This window comes from Oculina patagonica, chromosome 11 (assembly GCF_052425735.1).
Source record: "Oculina patagonica isolate OP01 chromosome 11, crgOcupat, whole genome shotgun sequence".
Lineage (NCBI taxonomy): Eukaryota > Metazoa > Cnidaria > Anthozoa > Scleractinia > Oculinidae > Oculina > Oculina patagonica.
Genome location: NC_135768.1, coordinates 3,204,302 through 3,224,865, shown reverse-complemented (window position 1 = coordinate 3,224,865; position 20,564 = coordinate 3,204,302). Strand labels below are relative to the sequence as shown.

The following is a 20,564-nucleotide window of genomic DNA, read 5'->3' as shown; positions in this document are numbered from 1 at the left end:
CATAAGCTTGTTAACCTTTAAATAATTGCAGTTTATAGGGTCTCCAAAAAGGATAAAAAATGAAATCTGAGAAAAGCCAAAAAATTGAGATAAAAGATCTAAAAATAACAATTTTATCAAAAAATGAAATATTTTTAAATCTGTCATTTATTGATTAATGACACGATTCAAAACATGCTCAATACCTTGATTAATCAGTGTCTATTGTTAAAGGTTTTAAAAGCGTGGGTAAATTTTTTTGTTATCTTTTTTTCCCAGGCAGAAAAAAAGTCCCAGACCAATCCAGAATTTTCGCCATATATGATCAAGCCATGACGTAATTTTCTGCCTTGACCAATCAAAATTTAGGACCATTTGATTGAGTCTGTTTGTTGTTCGCTTGTACCGAGGTATCCAAACTCGATCTTCTAATATCTGGAAAACGTCTTGGCAAAGGAAATTGCTAAACTGAGACAATGTGGAGAATCCGATGTTCCTTAAAGAAGTCTTTGAAGCTACGCATGGAGAACTTCTCGTAATGTAGCTGTTGACTTTGTGGTGTGAAGTCGCGTTTGTGCGGACGTCGCCTTGTTATAGCACATGAGATATCTCCCAAAGATGGGAAACATTCAATGTTGTGTTCTTCCTTCGCCTCGCGGAGGGGCTATGGCCAAGAATGAGCCTTATGACAGAACAGGGCTTGCGAATGAGTCGTTTGAACTACCTCACATTAGCGATAGAGAAGGTTAGCGACAAGCAAAATGTTTGTTCAAAGCTAATATGTTATGGTGATGCCTGATCTATAAAAGCTACACGGCGAACAAATTGGGTGATAGATGGTTTTCTTTTTTTAATTTCCTCACAGATCTTTCAAACCACAAGGGGACGTTGTTCTTACACAGATCTCAGTCTAATCAAGGTAAGACAAATGACAGCTAATTTATCATTTCGTTGAACAACCATTGCAAAGTTCGATCACCTTCGAGTCACATGTATTGAATGCTTCCATCGCCTCCAGCCCGTGCTTTCCTTAGCTTATGTACGATAAGCTTTTTACCAAAATTAGCGTTTTTTAGCAAAACGCAGCAAAAGATCCTTTCCCCGATTTTGTTACAGTAAGAGCGGGAAATGCTTGTTTTTAATTTCTTTGCAAGTCTTAAAACAACACTAAATTTATTTTGTATATTTACTCCAACCCTTGTCGATTTCCGTCATATTGTGTAATTTCACGAAGAAATTTCATGGTAATCCGCAATTAATTCATTTCCACTTCACGAAATGTGATCGTAAAATCCATAATATTTTAATCCAATTTTTTGTTCAACTGGTTTAACCTAACACCACATGTTATTCATGACAACACGAATCTCACGAAATATATGGGGTATTAAATTCCATCAGAATATTTTTCTTATTTCTTCAATTACTTATTTTAAGTCCATGCATATGATGCCTTGTCGACTTCAGCATTATGGGTTTCTTTGATGTTTTAGAAATATTGTTACTCAAATAATGCGGTATTAAAACCCTCTTAACTGAGTGGATCAAAATTTATTACTTACTAGAAGTTGCAAAAAATAAATGTTTATCCAAGAATCAAAAAGATATAATTGACTTAAGTTCCAGATTACCATATTCAAACCTCTAATCATGACACTGTATATAAAATTTAAATCTGCTTAACATGTATTTAACAAGAGAACAGTTTAAACCAGTATATAAAATACTTGATGGAACAGAAAGATCTGACCCAGATGTTTACAAAAACACGAGCCATATACAAGACAGTGTTTTTTATTTCCTGAGTGTTCCAGGTTCTAGTATTTTCTGATCATGAGTGCTTCAGCAAGGTTCTAACCCAGTTATGACCTCAAGACAGATCATGAAATATTCAGCCCTCCCATTCAGTCAATAAGCTGATATTTCCTTTCTAGAACCCATGATCTTGTAATAACATGCCATATTCTGTAGGTAACAATGGAACGTTTCCTGGAAGACGTACATTTTCAACAGGAAGTGACTCAAGAAAGAGAAACGGACTTGGGGTAAGGGCAAATGGGACAGTGTCTGGCATAAGTGATTTGGTGCAGCTGCAATCTGGCCATTGTGGTAGAGATGCTACAGTAGAACCCACCTTAGGCCAAGTAAAAGAAAATGTTTCTCGTCTGGATTTCTATAAAAAAGAAAGCAGGCGGGCTCTTTTTTTCGTTATTTGTTTTTTCCTCCATCATCAAATTTTCCAGAGGTGAACTTGTAAAATAAATCCTGACCTCTCTAGTACGGGACCTACAATCATTGACAAAAGTCGTTGGCCCACCCACCCCCTGCAAAGGGGGAGAGGGGAAATTACTTAACTTTTTTAGGTTACAAGTAAGAAAAACAGCAACTACACCAAGGTTTTGTCACTGATTGTAGCTTGTCGAGGCTTTAAAATTTTGGCCTGATTTTGTATTAAAATGCAGACAAAAGCCAGGTCTTACAAAATTTTCTTTGTACTTATTGAGGACTTATGCCTGTTGGTTTTTGTTCTTTCCAACTTTCCCATTGACAAATATTAAAATCAAAGGTCTCTGTGAGACTACGACTATTTTGCTATGGTTTATCTGTTGGCAGTCAATTGTGGTATGGAGTAGTTCTTTTTAAAGGGTGAATTAGGCTTTTCACTTTATTTAGGAGTGCAAGTGTTGAAATATGTAAATTTGTGTTGTCCTGGATATTCTGGTTAGTTTATTATGAGGGATGTAGGAACGGTGGAACGGCGGAACGGTGGAACGGTACGGTTGATGGGAGGAACATTGTAAAATGCGCATTGACCTATTTTCTTAAAACGCAGTATGTGTGAATTTTGTAAAACGCAGAAGTGTGAAACATTTTAAAAAGTGGCAACAACAGCTACCAAAACAAAGAACCATTTCAATTAAAAATACGTCAATTTAAGGTAAAGAAGGCGTCGAATAATGATTATTTGGGGGGGTTAGGGTGAAGTGGGGCATAGGTTCGAGATAAAGAAACGCATAAAGCCGAAGTAAGTTAAGAAAGCTGTTAAAAGGGAAATGAAAGTTCCTGAAGTTAATAAGTTTGTACTGAGAAATTTCTAATGGAATCGCAAGAACAAGGGGTTTCTATTAAGGTCATTTATCCAAGTCAAACCCTGCTCAAGGTGAGCTGTTGTGAGATGAGCTACGTGTTCTCTTATACCACATGAAAAGTAGTTGTTGTCATCTTATCGCCAAAGTTAAGGTTTGTTGGGCGGGTTTAGTAATTGGATGGGGTACCAATAAGAAACTCCTTGTTGTTAAATTTTGTTGTTGAGTTTTTGAAATCCTTTTTGTCCTTCAAAGTGTTATTGTGTTTAATAAATTAACTGACAAAAAAGTAACAAGCCAAAAAAGAAAGCTCAAAAAATGAAAAATTTTAACCCCTTCTTATAACATAAAAATACACAAAAGACCTTGGTGCATGTTTTATTTAATAACTCAAAACTTATTTACAGCAGTTAAAGTTTCAATATCACATTAAGCGAGCAAAACATTTCGTTTTTAAGAGTAACACATCGGCTTATGTAAAAGTTATCAAGTTTCCAAAAAAAAAATTCAATCACTTTACAAATTTGGAACTACAACAATACATTTTCCTTTTTCTAAGATGAAAACTAACCTGAAAACCTGAGAAAAATCGACCGAATTTCAAATTAACTACCAATAAATTGTACTGCGTAAACACAAGGATTGCATCTCAAAAACCATGGCAAAGTATTAAAACTTTACATTTCCAAATAAATCATTAAAGACACATAATTTATGATACAAGCAAGGTTTTCAATCTAAAAAAAAAGGTGATCCAAAGAGCATTTTGTACTATTTGGAATTTTATCTATTCATACGCAACAGACCGAAACACGTGCGAAGCAACAAGAAAGATAATTTACCTCAATTTCTAGCTTCGAATATAGACCCAAATCTCCAAGTAACTTTCTCTGACACTCGAAAAACGTTTCAGATCATAATTCCTTCTCAAAGACCATCTTAACGAGCTTTTAAACCCTATTAAAGCTCGTTAGACCGAAACCGCCATATTGCTGAAGGAATAACTTCTGCAAAAATTGTCATGTAAGGCACATTAAAATCACTAGGTAATTGGCGGATAAAATTCACTTCCTGTATACCAAATTTGGAGGAGAACGGAAGTAACGCGAATTAAAATAATTTTGGCGATTTACGGTCTAATTAGACCAAAAATCTGTTTCAAATTATAAGAAAGAATAAAATCTTGGGTGATAACTTAAAAAGAAGACTTCATCTGTTTAGTTTCTAACTGAAATTTATAAACTGTCGGGCTTGCTTATACCCTACGTCAAAAACGTAATGTAAACCCGGTTACGGCTTTTGGGAAGCAGGATCCGTGTTTTCCACCACCTATGTACTCAAACAATTGCCGGAAATTCGTTTTATCTTGCTGTGCGTCCATTGTGTAAATTCAAAAGCATCGCTCACGAAAACATACTAACGAGCCTGTTAGCGACTTACTTAATCGCACAGTAGGAAATTCAGGATTAAATACTAAAACTGCCATACCAAAAATTCATAGAATGTATCATACCGTAGAAATGGAATAAAGTGGTAGGTTATCTCTCTAAAAAGAAAAAAAACTTCTTTAGCGCAGCTTAGCATATAACGGGAGAATTTTATCTCAACTGGTGTGTCAAGGGGTGTGTCAGCATTGATAACAACTAAGACAACGGAATAGCGTAAACGGCTATAAATAAACACGGCAGAACAAAAGAAAACACGTGTTAAAAAAATTGAACATCACAGAAGTGAGAGAAAAAAAAGAACGAAAAGCGTAGCACTTTAAAAATTGTACGTTTTGGCAAACGATGGCAAATGAGTTAACCAGTTACTGATGGCAAAAATCACGAGCATAAATGAGAATTGCCAGATACTGCAACTCCGTTGACATTTCCCCACTCGCTTACCAACCGCAGTGCGGAAATACTTCAAATTCCAAGACTAAAAGCGAAACCATGTAGCGATAACTTTATCCAAAAAACATCTGTACCACATGACACATTCATACAAACAACATCAACGCCCATCAACGCAAGATTGTACTCACTTAGCACTCAAGGTAACTTTCTTGCTCCACTGAACATCTGTCTCTTTTCCAGAGTGAATTCTTCCAACGGTGAAGAAAAGTTTATGACAACTGTCAAGTTCAGTGCTATTGAAAACAAATTTATTGAGCAGTAGATAGAGCTCTATTGCTCCTTTAAACTTCGTAAACCGTTGAAAACCACTCCACTCCGCAACAGTTAAAAACCACTGGAATTTGTATCCGTTTATGTTATTTCATTAACTTCACTCTTGCCAAACTAAAGCATTAACGTGCGTATCTTTGTACTGATAACTTGGTACTACTGGATAAAACGCACTCTCCAAGAACTTTCCTTTTAATACAAAGAACAAAACGTTTTTAAACAGTTTATGACCGATTTGGCTTGCGTATGCAAAAATTACAGTAATCTTCAATCCACGCCGCCGCAATTTGAACCCGCAAGTGTTTACGCAATACTAATGAGAGCCCCTTTCATCACCTACAGCGGAATATGTGACAAGTCACGTCTTTAACACCAGCTCGCCAGTGTTGACCCAAACATTGGAAACCACCCCCAAATTGCTTGTGCCGGTCTCACCAGGCTTTGAAAACCAACAAGAAAAAAACCATCTTTGGGACTTAAAACGATAAGGAGAAACACTATAGAATTTTAAAGTGGCCTTAAAACGGAAAACCATGGACTACAGAGTGCTAAAACGTTGTTGATGAAGGATTTATCTTTCCTTCCACCGCCGCCATGCTGTAATGGTGCTTACAAATGCGTTTTGAATTCAAATCACGGAGTTAAACACGGACTCAATGCGGCTTATCAAATCTTTTGAGAACGAAATGGTAATGTACTGTTATTGCTTTGAACTTGGATGTAATTTTTTGAACGATCGGTAAATCCATTTAGTGTACAATTGACTTCAAAAGCTGGCTGCTAAAATTAAAACTTCGCTTTCAACATGAACATGTGGATAATTATTTCAGCTGTGCAGTACAGCACGGTGCGACAAATTTCGATACTCTGCCGCTTGTTAACACATTTCTTTTCTTGACTTCATACGAACTAAAAATAAATTCTAAACAAAGTTTCTTTCAAGGTTCTCTTTAGTAGTCTGAATTCTGTAATTTTGTAAGCATTTTTAATGCTTTTTCACGCCGTTGCAATTTGAACCCGCAAGTGTTGACGCAATACTAATGAGAGACCCTTTCATCACCTACAGCGGAATATGTCCTTTCCCACCCTCCCTGGAGTTTTTTTGGTTCTTCTATTGTTCTATAGATAATAACGGCAAATAAACCAATCAAAATCTGTTTTCTGCGCATATTTTTAGAGAACTCTTGGGGTCCTAGAAGAAGGTTTTTCGTATTATTCCGTGCGTTGAAATCGTACAAGGAAATCGTAGAGCCGCCCGGGTTGTATTTACAAACTTCCAAGGCCTTGTTTTGATTCTGAACAAGAAAAAAAACCATATTTGGGACTTAAAACGGAAAGGAGAAACACTATAGAATTTTAAAGTGGCCTTAAAACGGAAAACCATGGAGTACAGAGTGCTGAAACCTTGTTGATGAAGGATTTATCTTTCCTTCCACCGCCGCGAAGATATGGTGTAATGGTGCTTACAAATGCGTTTTGAATTCAAATCACGGAGTTAAACAAGGACCAATTGCGGCTTCTCAAGTCTTTTGAGAACGAAATGGTAATGTACTGTTATTGCTATGAACTTGGATGTAATTTTTTGAACAATCGGTAAATCCATTTAGTGTACAATTGACTTCAAAAGCCGGCTGCTCAAATTAAAACTTCGCTTTCAACATGAACATGTGGATAATTATTTCTGCCGTGCAGTACAGCACGGTGCGAAAAATTTCGATACTCTGCCGCTTGTCAACACATTTCTTGACTTCATCCAAACTAAAAATAAATTCTAAACAAAGTTTCTTTCAAGGTTCTCTGTAGTAGTCTGAATTCTGTAATTTTGTTAGCGTTTTTAATGCTTTTTCACGAGGCCGCAGTTTGAACCCGCAAGTGTTGACGCAATACTAATGAGAGACCCTTTCATCACCTACACCGGAATATGTGACAAGTCACGTCTTTAACACGAGCTTGCAAGTGTTGACGCAGTAATAATAAGAGACCCTTTCATCGCCCACTGAGCGGAAAGAAATCCCTTGAGAAATTAAAACAGTCCCTTGAGAAACAAGAGCTCTTAGAGCTTACAACTGCGCTGGTCTCGTGAGCACTTTAGGGGAGCCATGTGGGGGGAACAAAAAATGCACCCCCCCCCCCCTTATCCCCTTTACCTGCGTCGAACAATGTTGCGACTGGCAAACAAGATGGTAGGAAAACACCTTGCGTGACATTTCATGGTTGACTAGTTCCGTCCGAAATTAAATATTTTTTTATATGCTAATGCTGGCCAAATTTAATTCCCACGATCCTGATCCGTGAAACAAAAAAATCTTTTAAATCAGCAACCAGTGTTGTCTTGAATTACCGTTTAAAGATTGAATAACCAGCTCCGAAAATGGAATATTGGAGCAAATAATTAAATCAAATTTGAGAAAAACACTAGACCTGTGTTTTGCTGAATGGGAATTCCCCGGAGAATTAATTTAGCAATGACGTAACCTTTGCAAGTCAAGGCATGTTTGTCTCGGTGGTTTTCCATCAGATTTCAGAAATCCTATAGATGACACAGCTCCAAAAATAAATAACGCTAAAAAGTCGAACATTTCACACTTAACATGCTAAGTTTAGACCAAAGGATTTGTTTAGTTTCCGTTTCTGGCAGATTTAAACCTTTCAGAGCATTGCGTGATTCTTGCCGATCGGTGCCTTGTGAAAGTAGAAATTTGCTAACGTTAGCACATTCCGGGACACAGACGTAATGTAAATAAATGTAAATTCTTGCTCACTAAAGCGAATTATTCTTTTAAAGCATCAAATTTTAGTATTTTCTTTGATTCAAACGCTTCAAAATACTTCACACTGAATTTTTTAAGTAAAGACCAAAGGATTCGCAAAGATTTTAAAAGGTGTCTGGATAGCTTTGAAAAGTTACGTGACTCGAGGTCTAGCCGATCGAAAGTGAAACTTGTCATGTCAGCACATTCTTTTCCACCATCGTAATGGTATTTATTCATAGATTCTGGCCCGCTAAATTATATTTCTCTTTGAAAGCGTGGAAATTTAGTATTTTCCATGAACCAAACGCTTCAAAATGGAATAGTTCACATTAAGCATACTTTATAAAGACAAAAAAGAGAAAATTTTTCCATTTGTTACTGATTTGTAGCTTCTAAACATCGCGTGATTTCAAGCTCGACCGAGTGGAGGTCTGGGTCTGGTCACCGACAAAACGAAAAAAAATAATAATAATAATAATAAACCCCGTGCAGAGCAAGAACTGCGCAGCGCAGTTAATTAAAAAAGTCCCTTGAGAGTTTACAAATATGTGGTTCCAAATTTTGCCCACACCACTCCTAATCTCCTACTTTTGCTTGTAAACAAGCAAAATAGTCGAAAAAAGAAAACTGCCCCAAAAAATGAAGCGGGCAGGAGGGACGAGAAACATTTTTTTTACTTGGCCTTTCAACCAACCATTAAAATGTGACCACCTTGTTCCTTCCACCCCTTGTTTTTTACCCAAACAAAAGCTCAGTCGTTTTCTTATCTAAAAGCCCTCTTGAATCCATCTACTGTAACTTGTTAATGCAAGCAACAAACCCTTTTCCAATCCACAACTTTTATTAATTTTTAGATAAATTAATCCAATTATGCTACTCTTGAGATGCCTGATGACAAAAGCAAATCCAATTCAATTATATTCAAGTTATTGTTACAATAAAATGCATGATCATGAACACTCTCACTCATGCGCATTACGCCTAAGTGGCATGTAGGGCGCAACATGCTCCCTCCACATCTGGCGGTCCTTTGCCATGAACTTGATGCCCTCCCAGGTCTTCCCCATCTCCTTTAATTTATTTCCTTACATGGATTCCGGAGGCTCGTTCTGCACAGATGATTCATGTAAGTTACACGTTGCTGTTTCCGTTACAAAGGCTTTTTACGTGACAGGGTTGTTAGCCCTGTGTAAAACCCCCAAACCTGGAGGACCGGTAGATTGCTCTTTGTCTGGCCCCTAACCTTTGACCTGTCTGGCATGGGTGCCCCTAACAGGACCTCGAGAGGTCCAGCCAGCATAGCTGTCGGGCTCAGTGGAGCACGCAAGCCCCCCCACCACGGCAAGGTGGCAATCGTAATCGGGGGAGCATGGTCATGAAGATGTATTCATATTAATTTTCTAGTACTTCAAGCATGAGTTAATTAGGAGTTACACCTGTGGTGGCATTATTTAAAACCAATTAATTAATACTGGCATCATAATTTGAATCTACCCCATCAATACAACCAAATTTTTATGTATGGACCTATCAGTGGTCAGTTATTATTTCTCACGCCTGGAGACCAAGGCTAACAGGGTAAAACATTTTAAATCAAGTGACTTTAATTTTGTTTTAAGAGAGCCTTGAGAATTTGTTGTTAATTTCATACAGGTATAGTCAAGTGTGCATTTGGTTCTGGGGTAATAAACTCCACTTACCCCTTAGGGAAGTGGTCTGTCAGGCCAGACATTATCCAGGTTTCCATACCATGAAGTAACTAGTATACCTGCCAACTTTTCTGGGTCAAAGGCGTGAGATTTTTATCCTAAGAGTACCAGGATTTCCGAAGATGACACGACCATGTCCGAAGATTTCCGAAGACGTCCGAAGTATTTTGAAGACGTTCCGAACATATCCCAGTTCCAGTCCCAGAACGTGTTTTGCTAAACACAACGTCGCGTCGTTCCCAATGTATTTCTTGTCAAAACTCTGAGATTTTCGGGAAAGTATCGTCCTTTACTCATTTTATATGGAGTTTTCATTTCTCGTATTGGTTTGAGTTTACATTTTTTGGAAAGTGTGTCAGTTATGGTTGTAACAACTCACATTTTTCAACTAGACGTGAGAAATTGGTTTGTAAGCGTGAGTTGGCGTGAGATCGAAGTTTTCAACTCGCAGGCGTGAGACTCACCCCTAAGGCGTGAGAGTTGGCAGGTATAAACTAGGAGTATTTTAAATCTCAATGTGATGCTACAGCTGTAGTCTATCCCAGGACTACACCCTGGCTGCTATCTATTAAATATACTGGTAGACCTTATTGGGGGCACTATGTGAGTAAAGTGTCTTAGGGGTGGTGAATGGTCCTTCAAAAACTGTGTGTCTCGCAAAATGTTAGCTAAATTTCAGGGGTCTCGTCGTCTCGAATTTTTCTTTGACGCCTTCTCGCAGTCTCGATTTCTTTTGCAAGGCTAAAAAGGTCTCGGGCTCGCAGAAAAGATATCAGACTCGCCGTCTCGCAAAGTCTCGCATTTACCATTCAACACTCCTCAAACTTGGAGTACTCAATCTGGAGTCCAAGGTGCCTGAACCGTTACACCACCCTATCTCCCATAGTGCAGGCCAAGATTAAGGTTGGTATTTAAGGTTGGTATGTATGCTCAGAATGTTACCCTTTGGCTATTAAAGTTAACTTTCTTTCCAATCTGTTTTACCAGGGAGGTCTGACGAGAAAGTTTAGTTCCTGTTCAACTATTTTCCTCGATGACAGTACAGTGAGTCAGCCCAACCTAAAATCCACCATCAAATGGTAAAGAAGTAAACAAAACTTGCATGCTCTTTCATCATTTACAAATTAAGCTCCTGTTGACTGTTTTTAATATCAGCTGTGACATTTCAATTTCCACTAAAGTTTTGATAGTAACTCAATGAGCCAGGCTGTTCTTGAAGGGGCTATGACATGGTCAGGATGAGGGGCCTTTTTTTCCGGGTGTACGAAATTTCTTTTAAATTGAAGGGACATTGTGCATCATGTCTTTAAGTAACAGTATATTAGACATGAGATGTTTATTATTTTAACAAATGATAGCTTGAATATTATGTAGTTGGATACTGTCATACATAGATAGTATCATCTATAAGTTTTATTTCTTGTAAACTGCAATCTTTATTAAACAGCTTATAGTAGATGAAATTGCAACAGTAATTAAAAAAAATACTTTAAATATACTCGATATATTTGTGAGGCTTTATATCAGTTAAATTAATTTTATCCTCTGAAATTTGCATTTTGATTGGTCTCTGTTTTTCTGCCCTTGATATAGACTTAGATATTAAGTTGAAATATTTATCTCTGTGAACCGTTTTGACAATTCTGATTTACTAATGTATTTATCAATGGATCATTTTGTCAGTCAGTGATTGAATTTTATTTATAAAATAATTTATTGATGATATTTTATTCAATATTTCTCATATTCCTTTTTTCACAGTGTGGCATTGGCAATTTATTACCATATTAAAAACAGGTGGGATATTGTTTTGTCTGTTTCAAAGAATAGAATATTTATTTTTGTCTGAATTCAGCCCCAAAGTATACAATCATGTATTAGACCACATCATCTAAGTTATGTATATAATAATAATAAAAGCTTTATTTAAACTGAAGAATCCATCAGCAAAATCTGAGTAGGAAGCCACTGGTATAAACCATTTATCTTCTGAAGATGTTAAATGAGCTATATGTCACAATATATATTAAATATTTTTTTGCAAAGTGTAAAGGGAAATTTAAAATTAAATGATAGTCTTGCTAGATAGAAAAACACAAAAGGAAGCAGTTATAATAAATCAAAACAAAAAATTATTTAAGATTAAAAAAGATATAGATAGGATATGAATCACAAATTTTTCAAGTTTGGACACAAGTTTTCAAAACTGCATCCATGATAGCTTCTAAATATTATTTCATTACTTTTTAAAGCATACACTTATTGGTATGTAAAGTTTATGGATTATATTCTATAATGTAATTACCATTGTCAGACTTTTCAGACATACATAAACACAATATGGAAACTGTCTTGAAAAAGTAAATGTGTATGCGTATTGAGTTCAGAAATAAATATATTTTAGTTTGGTTGTTTTCTAAGACTGATATTATGTTATGTTATAAATAGTCAAAAGTTCCATAAACAGAGCAGCTATTTTTTCATTTTGTTACTACAGAGACAGGGACGTGCGGTCTCTTGACATATTTGATGAAAAGGCTCATCCTCTCACGGTAAGGAAAGAAGCATAATGGTTTCTAGATATGTTACTTGTGTATAAATGGTGTAGTTCTATAGTCTAAGTGAATGTCTAAATGTTTACTGGATCGAAAAAAAGTAAACGTCGTCTGTGACAGAATGAACATTAAAATAAGACAGGCCACGGCCACCTTTCAGCTGTCCCAATGAGGATTTTTAATAACATACTTACCGTTATATTGCTCTTTTCATTCTTCAAACCTCGATCAGATAAGCAATTACAGTTGAACCCCTATTAAGCAGCCACCCTCGGGGAAATGGCAACTGGCCGCTTAATAGAGGTTGGCCGCTTAATAGGGGTTTGTCAGAAATTAGCATAAGGTCTTTTTAAAAGGTTACATTATTTCCATACAAAATAAGGTGAAAAGGAATAACGGAATCACAGGAAGACGACAATAAACCTGTGTTTGAATGATTTTATCGGCCGTCAGCTTGTTGGAAATTAATTTAAATATTGTATATTACATTCTCATTGACCGCTAAATAGAGGTAAAAACAATAGAAGAACGCTCATCGGGACGGCGGAAAGGTGGCCGCGGCCGCTTAGTAGGGGTGGCCGCTTAAAAGGGGTTATATTTACAGTATTATACTGACAATATTTTCGGGACTTTAGTAACTGGCCGCTTAATAGGGGGTGGCCGCTTAATGGGTGGCCGCTTAATAGGGGTTCGACTGTATAATGCATCATGCTTTTTAATTGTTTGGAATACGAAATACAGTCGAAACTCTCTTAACGGACACTCTACTTACGACCGCCTTATTTGAAACCCCTTTTTTTACTCCCATATAAACTCTGTATTTTTACATTCTCGTAAGCCGACATTCCCGTAAGCGGCCGCGGACACTTTCACAGATTACGTATTAGACTTTTTCTTTGTTTTTGCGCTCCCGTAAGCGGACACCCCAAAGAAAATCCTATAAAAAACTTCTGTATCTTGTTTTTATTAATCAATCTCACATTGCCGTTCGTAACAATGATTTTACAGTAATAACAGTACCATATTTTAGTGTTTGTTTTGGCGTCATTCACGTCTGCCCGGGTCCGCCCGGTTATTGTTAGCTGGGCAAGCTCCCGTAAGCGGCCATCTATCCCCTACACCTCTAGTGGCCGCTTACGAGAACCATCCTCGTAAGCGGCCAGCTCCAGTTACGGACACATTTTTCACGTCCCGAGGGTGTCCGCTTATGAGAGCTTTGACTGTATTTTATTTTAGCATGATCCTGTGCCAGAGCATTATGACAAAATGGATCCAGAACACAGACATATCTACAAGTTTATCAAAACTCTGTTTCATGCGGCTCAACTCACTGCTGAATGTGCAATTATCACACTGGTAAGTCTGATTTATTCTTGATTAAATCTCTGGAGTTATGGTCTGTTAAAGGGGCTTGGTTATAGTATTTCAGGTAATTCTAATTATTTTCGTTAATTAAGAGCTGTAAACTTCAAATTGGCAGAGCAAAAGTGATTTATTGTTAAAATCATGGCCACAAACAAGGATGATTTTGAAGCATTGTAAATGACACTTTCATACAAATTGAGATAAACTTGAAAAAAGTTGGGCCGACATTTTTCAAGTTAACACGAACGCAATCTGTTTTAATCTTGTTGAATTTTGTCCATCCATGCCCCTTTTTGTCGTTAGTTTCTATGTTTCTATTGAGTGATTCTAAAGTTTTCAGCTGTTATTGTGATATTTCAGTTAATTCTACGACCAGTTGGTCAGTACCGAAATTGCCTAAAATTGCGTGACATAGCGCCCTTTAAATTCCATGCATTTTAATAGCCGGCAAAAAATTCCAGGCGTTCAGTTAGCTGGGGAGCAGTGCGATAAACAGGATTAGTGTAAATCTTGAAAAGCGAGTGGAAAAACTGACAAGGGAGCAAGGGTTAAGGGTCAAGTTTCCAGAGACCCAACATCAGATCAGATTGGAGTCAAGTCCATCTTGCATTACCCTCCTGAATTTTATCAGGTTGAGTCAACAATAATTGTTTGCCAAAACCCATTTATGCTGCTGGCTTGGAGAGAGGCTCTAGAGACAGCGATCGTACGGGTCTTGAAAAACCTGGAAAGTCGTGGAATTTTAGAGTTTCATTTTCCAGGGCTGGAAAATCCTGGAATTTAAGTGTAGGCCATGTTAAATCACAAAAATGATGTTGACAAAGAAAACAAGGTAAAAACGTACCAGGAACCAAAATAATTTTTGGAAATCTTCCAAGAAGATGGTGAAATTTAGGTTATGGAAATCTTTAAAAAGTCATGGGAAAGGACGTAGAAAGTCATGGAACCCTGTAGAAAGTAAAGCGTCTTTCCCAAGAGCAAATCAGAAAGACCCCAGGCAGGGCACAAGCCCCTTTGGCCAATGTTCATCTTTCAGTTGCCCAGTAATATTTCATTGCATTTATTTTCATTAAAATCCACAGGTTTATTTTGAAAGGCTCTTGACATATGCTGAGATAGACGTGCACCCTGGTAACTGGAAAAGGATTTTGTTAGGCGCCATTTTACTTTCATCTAAAGTGTGGGATGATCAAGCTGGTAGGCGACATTTTTGTTGTGTATAAAGACTAAATTAGTAAGGCAAAGTCTGTGTCGAGCCTAGTGGCCCATACAGGCCTGAGCTTATCCCGGTTTCTGTAGCAGGAAGCGACTAGGAGTATTTCTACTCCCCCTGGATGGGATGTTAGTCCATCGTAGGGTTACCCCCCAGCATTTGTTCGCCTTAAGTAGAGGTGTCTTGCATGCGAGAGTTGTTTGTCTTAGCAAGGAACCTTGCCTTGTGTTAGCCCAAAGATAAATGTGCCACGTCGTAAGGAGTTGTTTGCAATGTAGGTGTTAGAGTGTTGTCTGTCCTCAAGTTAGATGAACTAAAGGACTGCAGTACTACAGAAATCTACAGGTCGCTGTGTTAACGAGGTTTCTATCTCAAGGGAGTTGTCAAGAATAGTTGTAATATTCCACAGAGAAATAGTTGTGCTTTACGTTTTGTTAACAAATAACGAAGGGAAACCTAAAGGGTTAAAACGAGAAGCAGGATTTGAGCAAATTTTCATTGGGAAAATGGGATTTGGGTCACTGGAACTGGGAATCATTAACAAATAAACAGTATAACTGGGACTGGGAAATAGGATTTGGGCAAAATTTGGTCTTGGAAATGGGACTTTATACCTCCCTTTCAGGACACTAAAAGAAACAAAAGCCGCGTTTTCTACTGTCATAAAATGACAGGATTTTAAGAATTAAATGTCAAAGAATGTAGAAAACACAAGACAAAGACTATTTGTTTTGTGCGTACACACGTGCGTGAAACATTTCTGTTTTTTATATTCTGGTGAAATATTTTTTGCAGCCAACTGCAATGTTGTACAATCTTGTTTTTTTTTTTTCCTGAACAGTATGGAACGTAGACTACTGCCAAATTTTAAAAGATATTACAGTGGAAGACATGTAAGTGGACTGAATTTACTTCATTGATCATTGACATCAGCTTTGTTTTTAGTCAAGCTGAAAAAAATTTATGACACAGTATACAGGCACAGTATATTTACTTGAGAAACACTGAGATTCTCGGAAAACAAAATTAAAGGAGCAATGTCACGGTATTTCAAGTCGTTTTTCTGATTACTTTCAAATTGAAGGAAACTTCAAAATAATAGTTTTCTAACATAGAAAACGTACAAAGGAATAAGAAAAATATGAAAATTACCAAGGATGGTTTTGACTGACGAAGATTAAGACGGATTACGAACGATAAACTTGAAAAAACTTGGAATTTTTTTCAAGATGCATTGTCCGTGACGTAGCTCCTTTACAGCAAGGCGTTCAAAAGTGTGACCACCTTTAATTAATTCACATTCTTTCGTGCAACCACCATCCAATCAGAAGCCAAGGACAGGTTCCAGTTGACTTCTGATTGGATTAAATCTGCACGGAAGAATGTGAATAAATTAAAAGTGGTCACACTTTTGGGCGCCTTGCTGTAACTGTTACCTTCTGGAACAGTCGTTATAAAGCACGGCGAAGACTTAGAAAAATGGCGCTCGTCGGTCAACATTTGCGGGAAACATTGCAATGTTACCCTCTGACGTTATAGATTTTGCAATGTTGCCTGCTCAAAAACTTTTGGCGGGAACTGTTGTTAGATGTCATGTAACCTCGAATTAGCCAGCGCGCGCTGTTGGGGGAAAATTTCTAGCTATTATAACAATTTCATTTGTTCCGTTTTGCAGGAATGAATTGGAGAGAGCATTTTTAGAACTGTTACAGTTTAATATTAATGTACCATCAAGTGTCTACGCTAAATATTACTTTGACTTGCGTTCGCTTGCCGATGCCAATGATTTGGTTTTTCCCCTTGAACCACTTAGCAAGGAAAGGGCGAGAAAATTGGAGGTGAGTCTTATATACTGTGCTTTTCTCTAAGAGCATATTATTTGGCAACAAATGCGAAGGAACGGGAATCTGATTCGAAGGCCGCCATTGTTGTAGATAACTAAAATGACAATATGGCTCAGGCCTCGTCCACATTTATCCGGAGAAATTTGAATACGCCGTATAAAATATAATTTTCCATCCACGCTAGTCCAGATAAATTTGAAAACGCGTCTATTTTGGTCAAAACGTACAAAATGCGTTTTCAAATACCCAATTTGAAGAGCGTTTCAAAAATGTTTTCCGTCCACACAAAAGCGAAAAGCTGGCGTTTTCAAATTCATCCACTTTGAAGAGCGTTTCCGAAAAGTTCCTTTTTTGGTAGACAATTTATCCGGATTAGTGTGGACGGGTGGCTAAACCGGAGAAGAAAAGATGCGTTTTCAATTTATTCGGACAAGTGCGGACGGAGCCTTAAGGTCGCGCAGGACCCTTGAAATCATTATGTATGTATTTATTTAAAGAGTATGCACGAACTGCGACGACTGAAGCCGACAACAAACGAAATATTCATGATAATTTTTTTTCTCAGAGTTCTTTGTACAAGTAATTACACGGTATTGTTCTCAGCCTCGCATCCCGTGCGCTGGAACATAGCGAATTATCATAATTAGATTCACAGCTTTAAATAAAGCACACGTTGTTGTAAACATCGACTCGGAAGGTCTTCGGAAGCCTCAAAACCTGCAATTTTGTGTCCAAGTTTTCTCCGCCGATATAGAATTTCAAGAGTTGATTCGCGAGGAACATTAACTTGGTGTACTCTATTGTGCTATGGCTAGAGCGAATTTTTAAATTTCCTTCTCAAAATGAAGATAGCACGTTTCAAAGTTTAGATTTCGCATTTTTGCTCTCTTAGAAGCCATTAACTTGTAGCAGTTATTGAAATCGAAAATTTCGTTCTAGCCATAGCACAAAAGGGGTTACGATTTATCACTAGGCTATATAATCATTTAATTTGGTGCGCTGTTCTAGCTGAAAACTTGGACACAAAATCGCATTATCTGCAGTTAAACTTTTAAGGGCTTGTAACATCACACAACAACGGTCATCTCTCAGTATAAGGACAATCCTGAGGTAATTCCATTATCCCCGAATATCCTTGTTAAATTTTAGAGGAATCGATGTTCAAAATGTAGTGAATTAAAGCTTTATAAGATAGCACTCCGTCAAGAAATTTGGCTAATGAATTTATTAATGAGCAAGGGTCCCGCGCGACCTTAATAGTAAAATCATCGCCGTCCACAAAATTAGGCTGAAATTTTGCTGGTCGATGATGTTGAAGTCTGCGAACGTTCGCCAATCACCCTTTTATTTGGTCTATAAAGGAGCTATATTAAGTCTTTTTTGGAAACCTAAAAATAATAATTTTACAACGAAGAAAATAAAATAAAAGTAAACAAAGGATGGTTACGGCTGAGAAGGTTTAAAACGGATTACAGACGAAAAACTTGGGAAAATTGGGGCAATCTTTTTCAAAATTTGTCATCAAGCTTGCGATTATCTTATTCTTCAAAAGCAAGCGTGTGGTAGAAATGTGCAGTAATAAAACTTTTTTTCTCATGCAGGCTTTGTCAAGTGTATGTGATGATGACAATATACGAGACCTGAACCCGTCCACCTTGTACCGCTCAAAAAGCGCAGATGCGCTCACACCGCGCAGGAAAAGCATGGCTATTCTGTCGTGACGAATAATTCCAAGACAACAACTGTAGAATTCAGTGAAAGCGATAATTATGCCGGACGTGTCTACGGACAAGAGAAATTTGCACGAAAGCAACGGGGCAAAACGCACGTGGGAATTTATAGTGGGGAGCGTCGTCAGCTCAGTCCGTTGGAATGTACAAAGTTTCGTTGAGGCACGCGGAGAGAACTATGAATGAAGAATAATGAACTTCATGCCGCTGGTGTGACAGTCCATAAACAGAGGTTCAAGTCACGCAATCCTCGAGGAGATTTATCTCGCGTCAACAAGGCGCACTTCGTGTCACAGCATCTTGTCAAAGGTGCAAACGTTTCGGAAAGAAAGTTTCTCTAATGATCATATTCACTTGTTCACCGTAGAATGTTTTAGTTCACATTTTAGCACTGTCACCTCACCTGAGTCACCAAATTACTTGACAATCAAGCATTTGCAGAAAGCTGAGGTGATGACCATTGTTGAATACTTCACAGTAACTGACATCGATCCGAGCAGGCCAAATTCATGAGGAGAATTTTTAATTGTGGAGAGATACATTATATGATGTGGAACTCTTGTGGTCATCGCTGAATTCAGTTTAACTGTTTCAGCAGTGGGTTTTTTTTTAATGCTGTTTCTTGGGTAGTGGTTTACGCCTGACAGAATCGTAGCCAAAGTAATTTTTTTTACTTTTCGCGCGATTAATCCCCGCCCCCCCCCCCCCCCCCTCGCTCGTCTGAGATTCTACCCGATAAATACCATTCTGATGACGTAGCTCTGCAAAGATCCGTGTCGTGTCTCTGATTGGCTGTTTCTTTCGCGCGACAATTCTAAACCAAGAAACAGCCAATCCCATAGGCTAGTTATAAGAAACTGTAGAGCTATATCATTAGTATGGAATTTTTAAGGATCGAATCTCAAAGATCTCTTTAACCTGCGATCAGGCGTTCTTTTGTTTTCGCGGCGAGAGGAAAAAAGGACGCCTGATCGCAGGTTAAGATATGTTGAGCAAGGAAAGAGTAAAGTGCGCGTCGAGAGGCAAAGTTGATTTACCCAGGTTTGCAAAATCCGTTTTTAATAGTTATTTTTACTCATAACGGTATATGAGGGATCTTGTCTTGCTGAACATTTTTTACAGTATTTTGATCATAGATTCTAAATACATGTATGTTACCCAAGAACAGCTATGAGAACAGCGATCTCGTTAAACAACTTAATGCCATCGTGGTAAAAGAAAAAGTGTAGGATATGGTGAAAAGTTCAAGGAACGCATTGCTAAGAGGTGTTCATAGCTAAAGAAGTACTGTATAACAAAGCGAACTTCGCAATAGTCTATTTTTAGCCTGTAATTTACCGCCATAAAAGTGTTTCCAATGACATTATGACGCACAAAATTGCTATGATACAAAATACAAAGTTGCCTTAACTGGACGTTACACTATTCTAAATCTTAGCCTAGTTAATAACAAACTAAAAGTTCATAGCAATACGAAAACTGTGGAAGAGAACAACCTTCTAAAAAAAGACAAACTGGGATAGCAAATGAATAGACGTTTTGTTGCTTGGCAACACCGCTGGCTTAATGTGAGCACGCCTTATTGTTAGATAAATAGTTTCATCGCACAATGAAAATGATATAAATATTCATCCCTTGATGCCAGACATTGCGTTTCCTTGCCATTTTGCTAAATTCCATGCAGGCCATAAGCTTACTCAGTTACCTCGCGTAAGTTCCTTTTATTTTTTTTATTCGCAGCTGGATTAGTTTTAAAGCTTAAGAAGTTAGTCTAGTTCTTCAAGTATCAGGCACTCGAAAATACCAGATCATTACCAAGGAAGTCAAATGACTGGCTTGTTAGGCTGCTTTAAACGTCACTGTTCTGCATCTTATTTCCTTCATTTCAGTCAATGTCTTGTAAATAGAATCTGCTATTTTGTAAAAAAAAAATGTTGAAATTCTGTCATCAGCTTTTGCAGACTTTATTGTTGGGTTGTGTAGAAATTAACCCTAAACGGCTCCAGAACAGATAATACGCTATCCCCCAAACTTTTTTGTCTCTTTTAGGTCAGCGCTTAAGTCCCACAACCCAGAACATAAGTCCTTGGGAGACCTTTTCGAAAAAAGATGCCGTGAAATGAGCTTCAGAATAGTTGATACTCTATCTATTCTCTAAA

The 20,564-nt window shown here is 37.6% G+C and overlaps 1 protein-coding gene across 1 annotated transcript; it reads left to right on the top strand.

Moving 5' to 3' along the window:
* Positions 1-372: 372 nt before the first annotated feature.
* On the top strand, positions 373-20,356 carry LOC144631120 (cyclin-Y-like protein 1). The gene is made up of 11 exons (XM_078489503.1): positions 373-724; positions 845-898; positions 1,951-2,024; positions 10,686-10,777; positions 11,460-11,495; positions 12,196-12,250; positions 13,490-13,609; positions 14,701-14,815; positions 15,673-15,724; positions 16,507-16,669; positions 18,277-20,356. Exons 1-11 carry the CDS (start codon positions 580-582, stop codon positions 18,394-18,396), a joined length of 1,026 nt encoding a protein of 341 aa, XP_078345629.1. The 5' UTR covers positions 373-579; the 3' UTR covers positions 18,397-20,356.
* The last annotated feature ends 208 nt before the right edge of the window (positions 20,357-20,564 follow it).

What these genes read in the sequence shown, in the direction of transcription:
- LOC144631120 (XM_078489503.1), top strand. Translation starts at nt 580, where the DNA reads ATGAGATATCTCCCAAAGATGGGAAACATTCAATGTTGTGTTCTTCCT. An exon ending in GAAAGAGAAACGGACTTGGG is followed by an intron (nt 2,025 to 10,685) that starts GTAAGGGCAAAT and finishes CTGTTTTACCAG; the next exon opens with GGAGGTCTGACGAGAAAGTT. An exon ending in AAAGGGCGAGAAAATTGGAG is followed by an intron (nt 16,670 to 18,276) that starts GTGAGTCTTATA and finishes TTTCTCATGCAG; the next exon opens with GCTTTGTCAAGTGTATGTGA.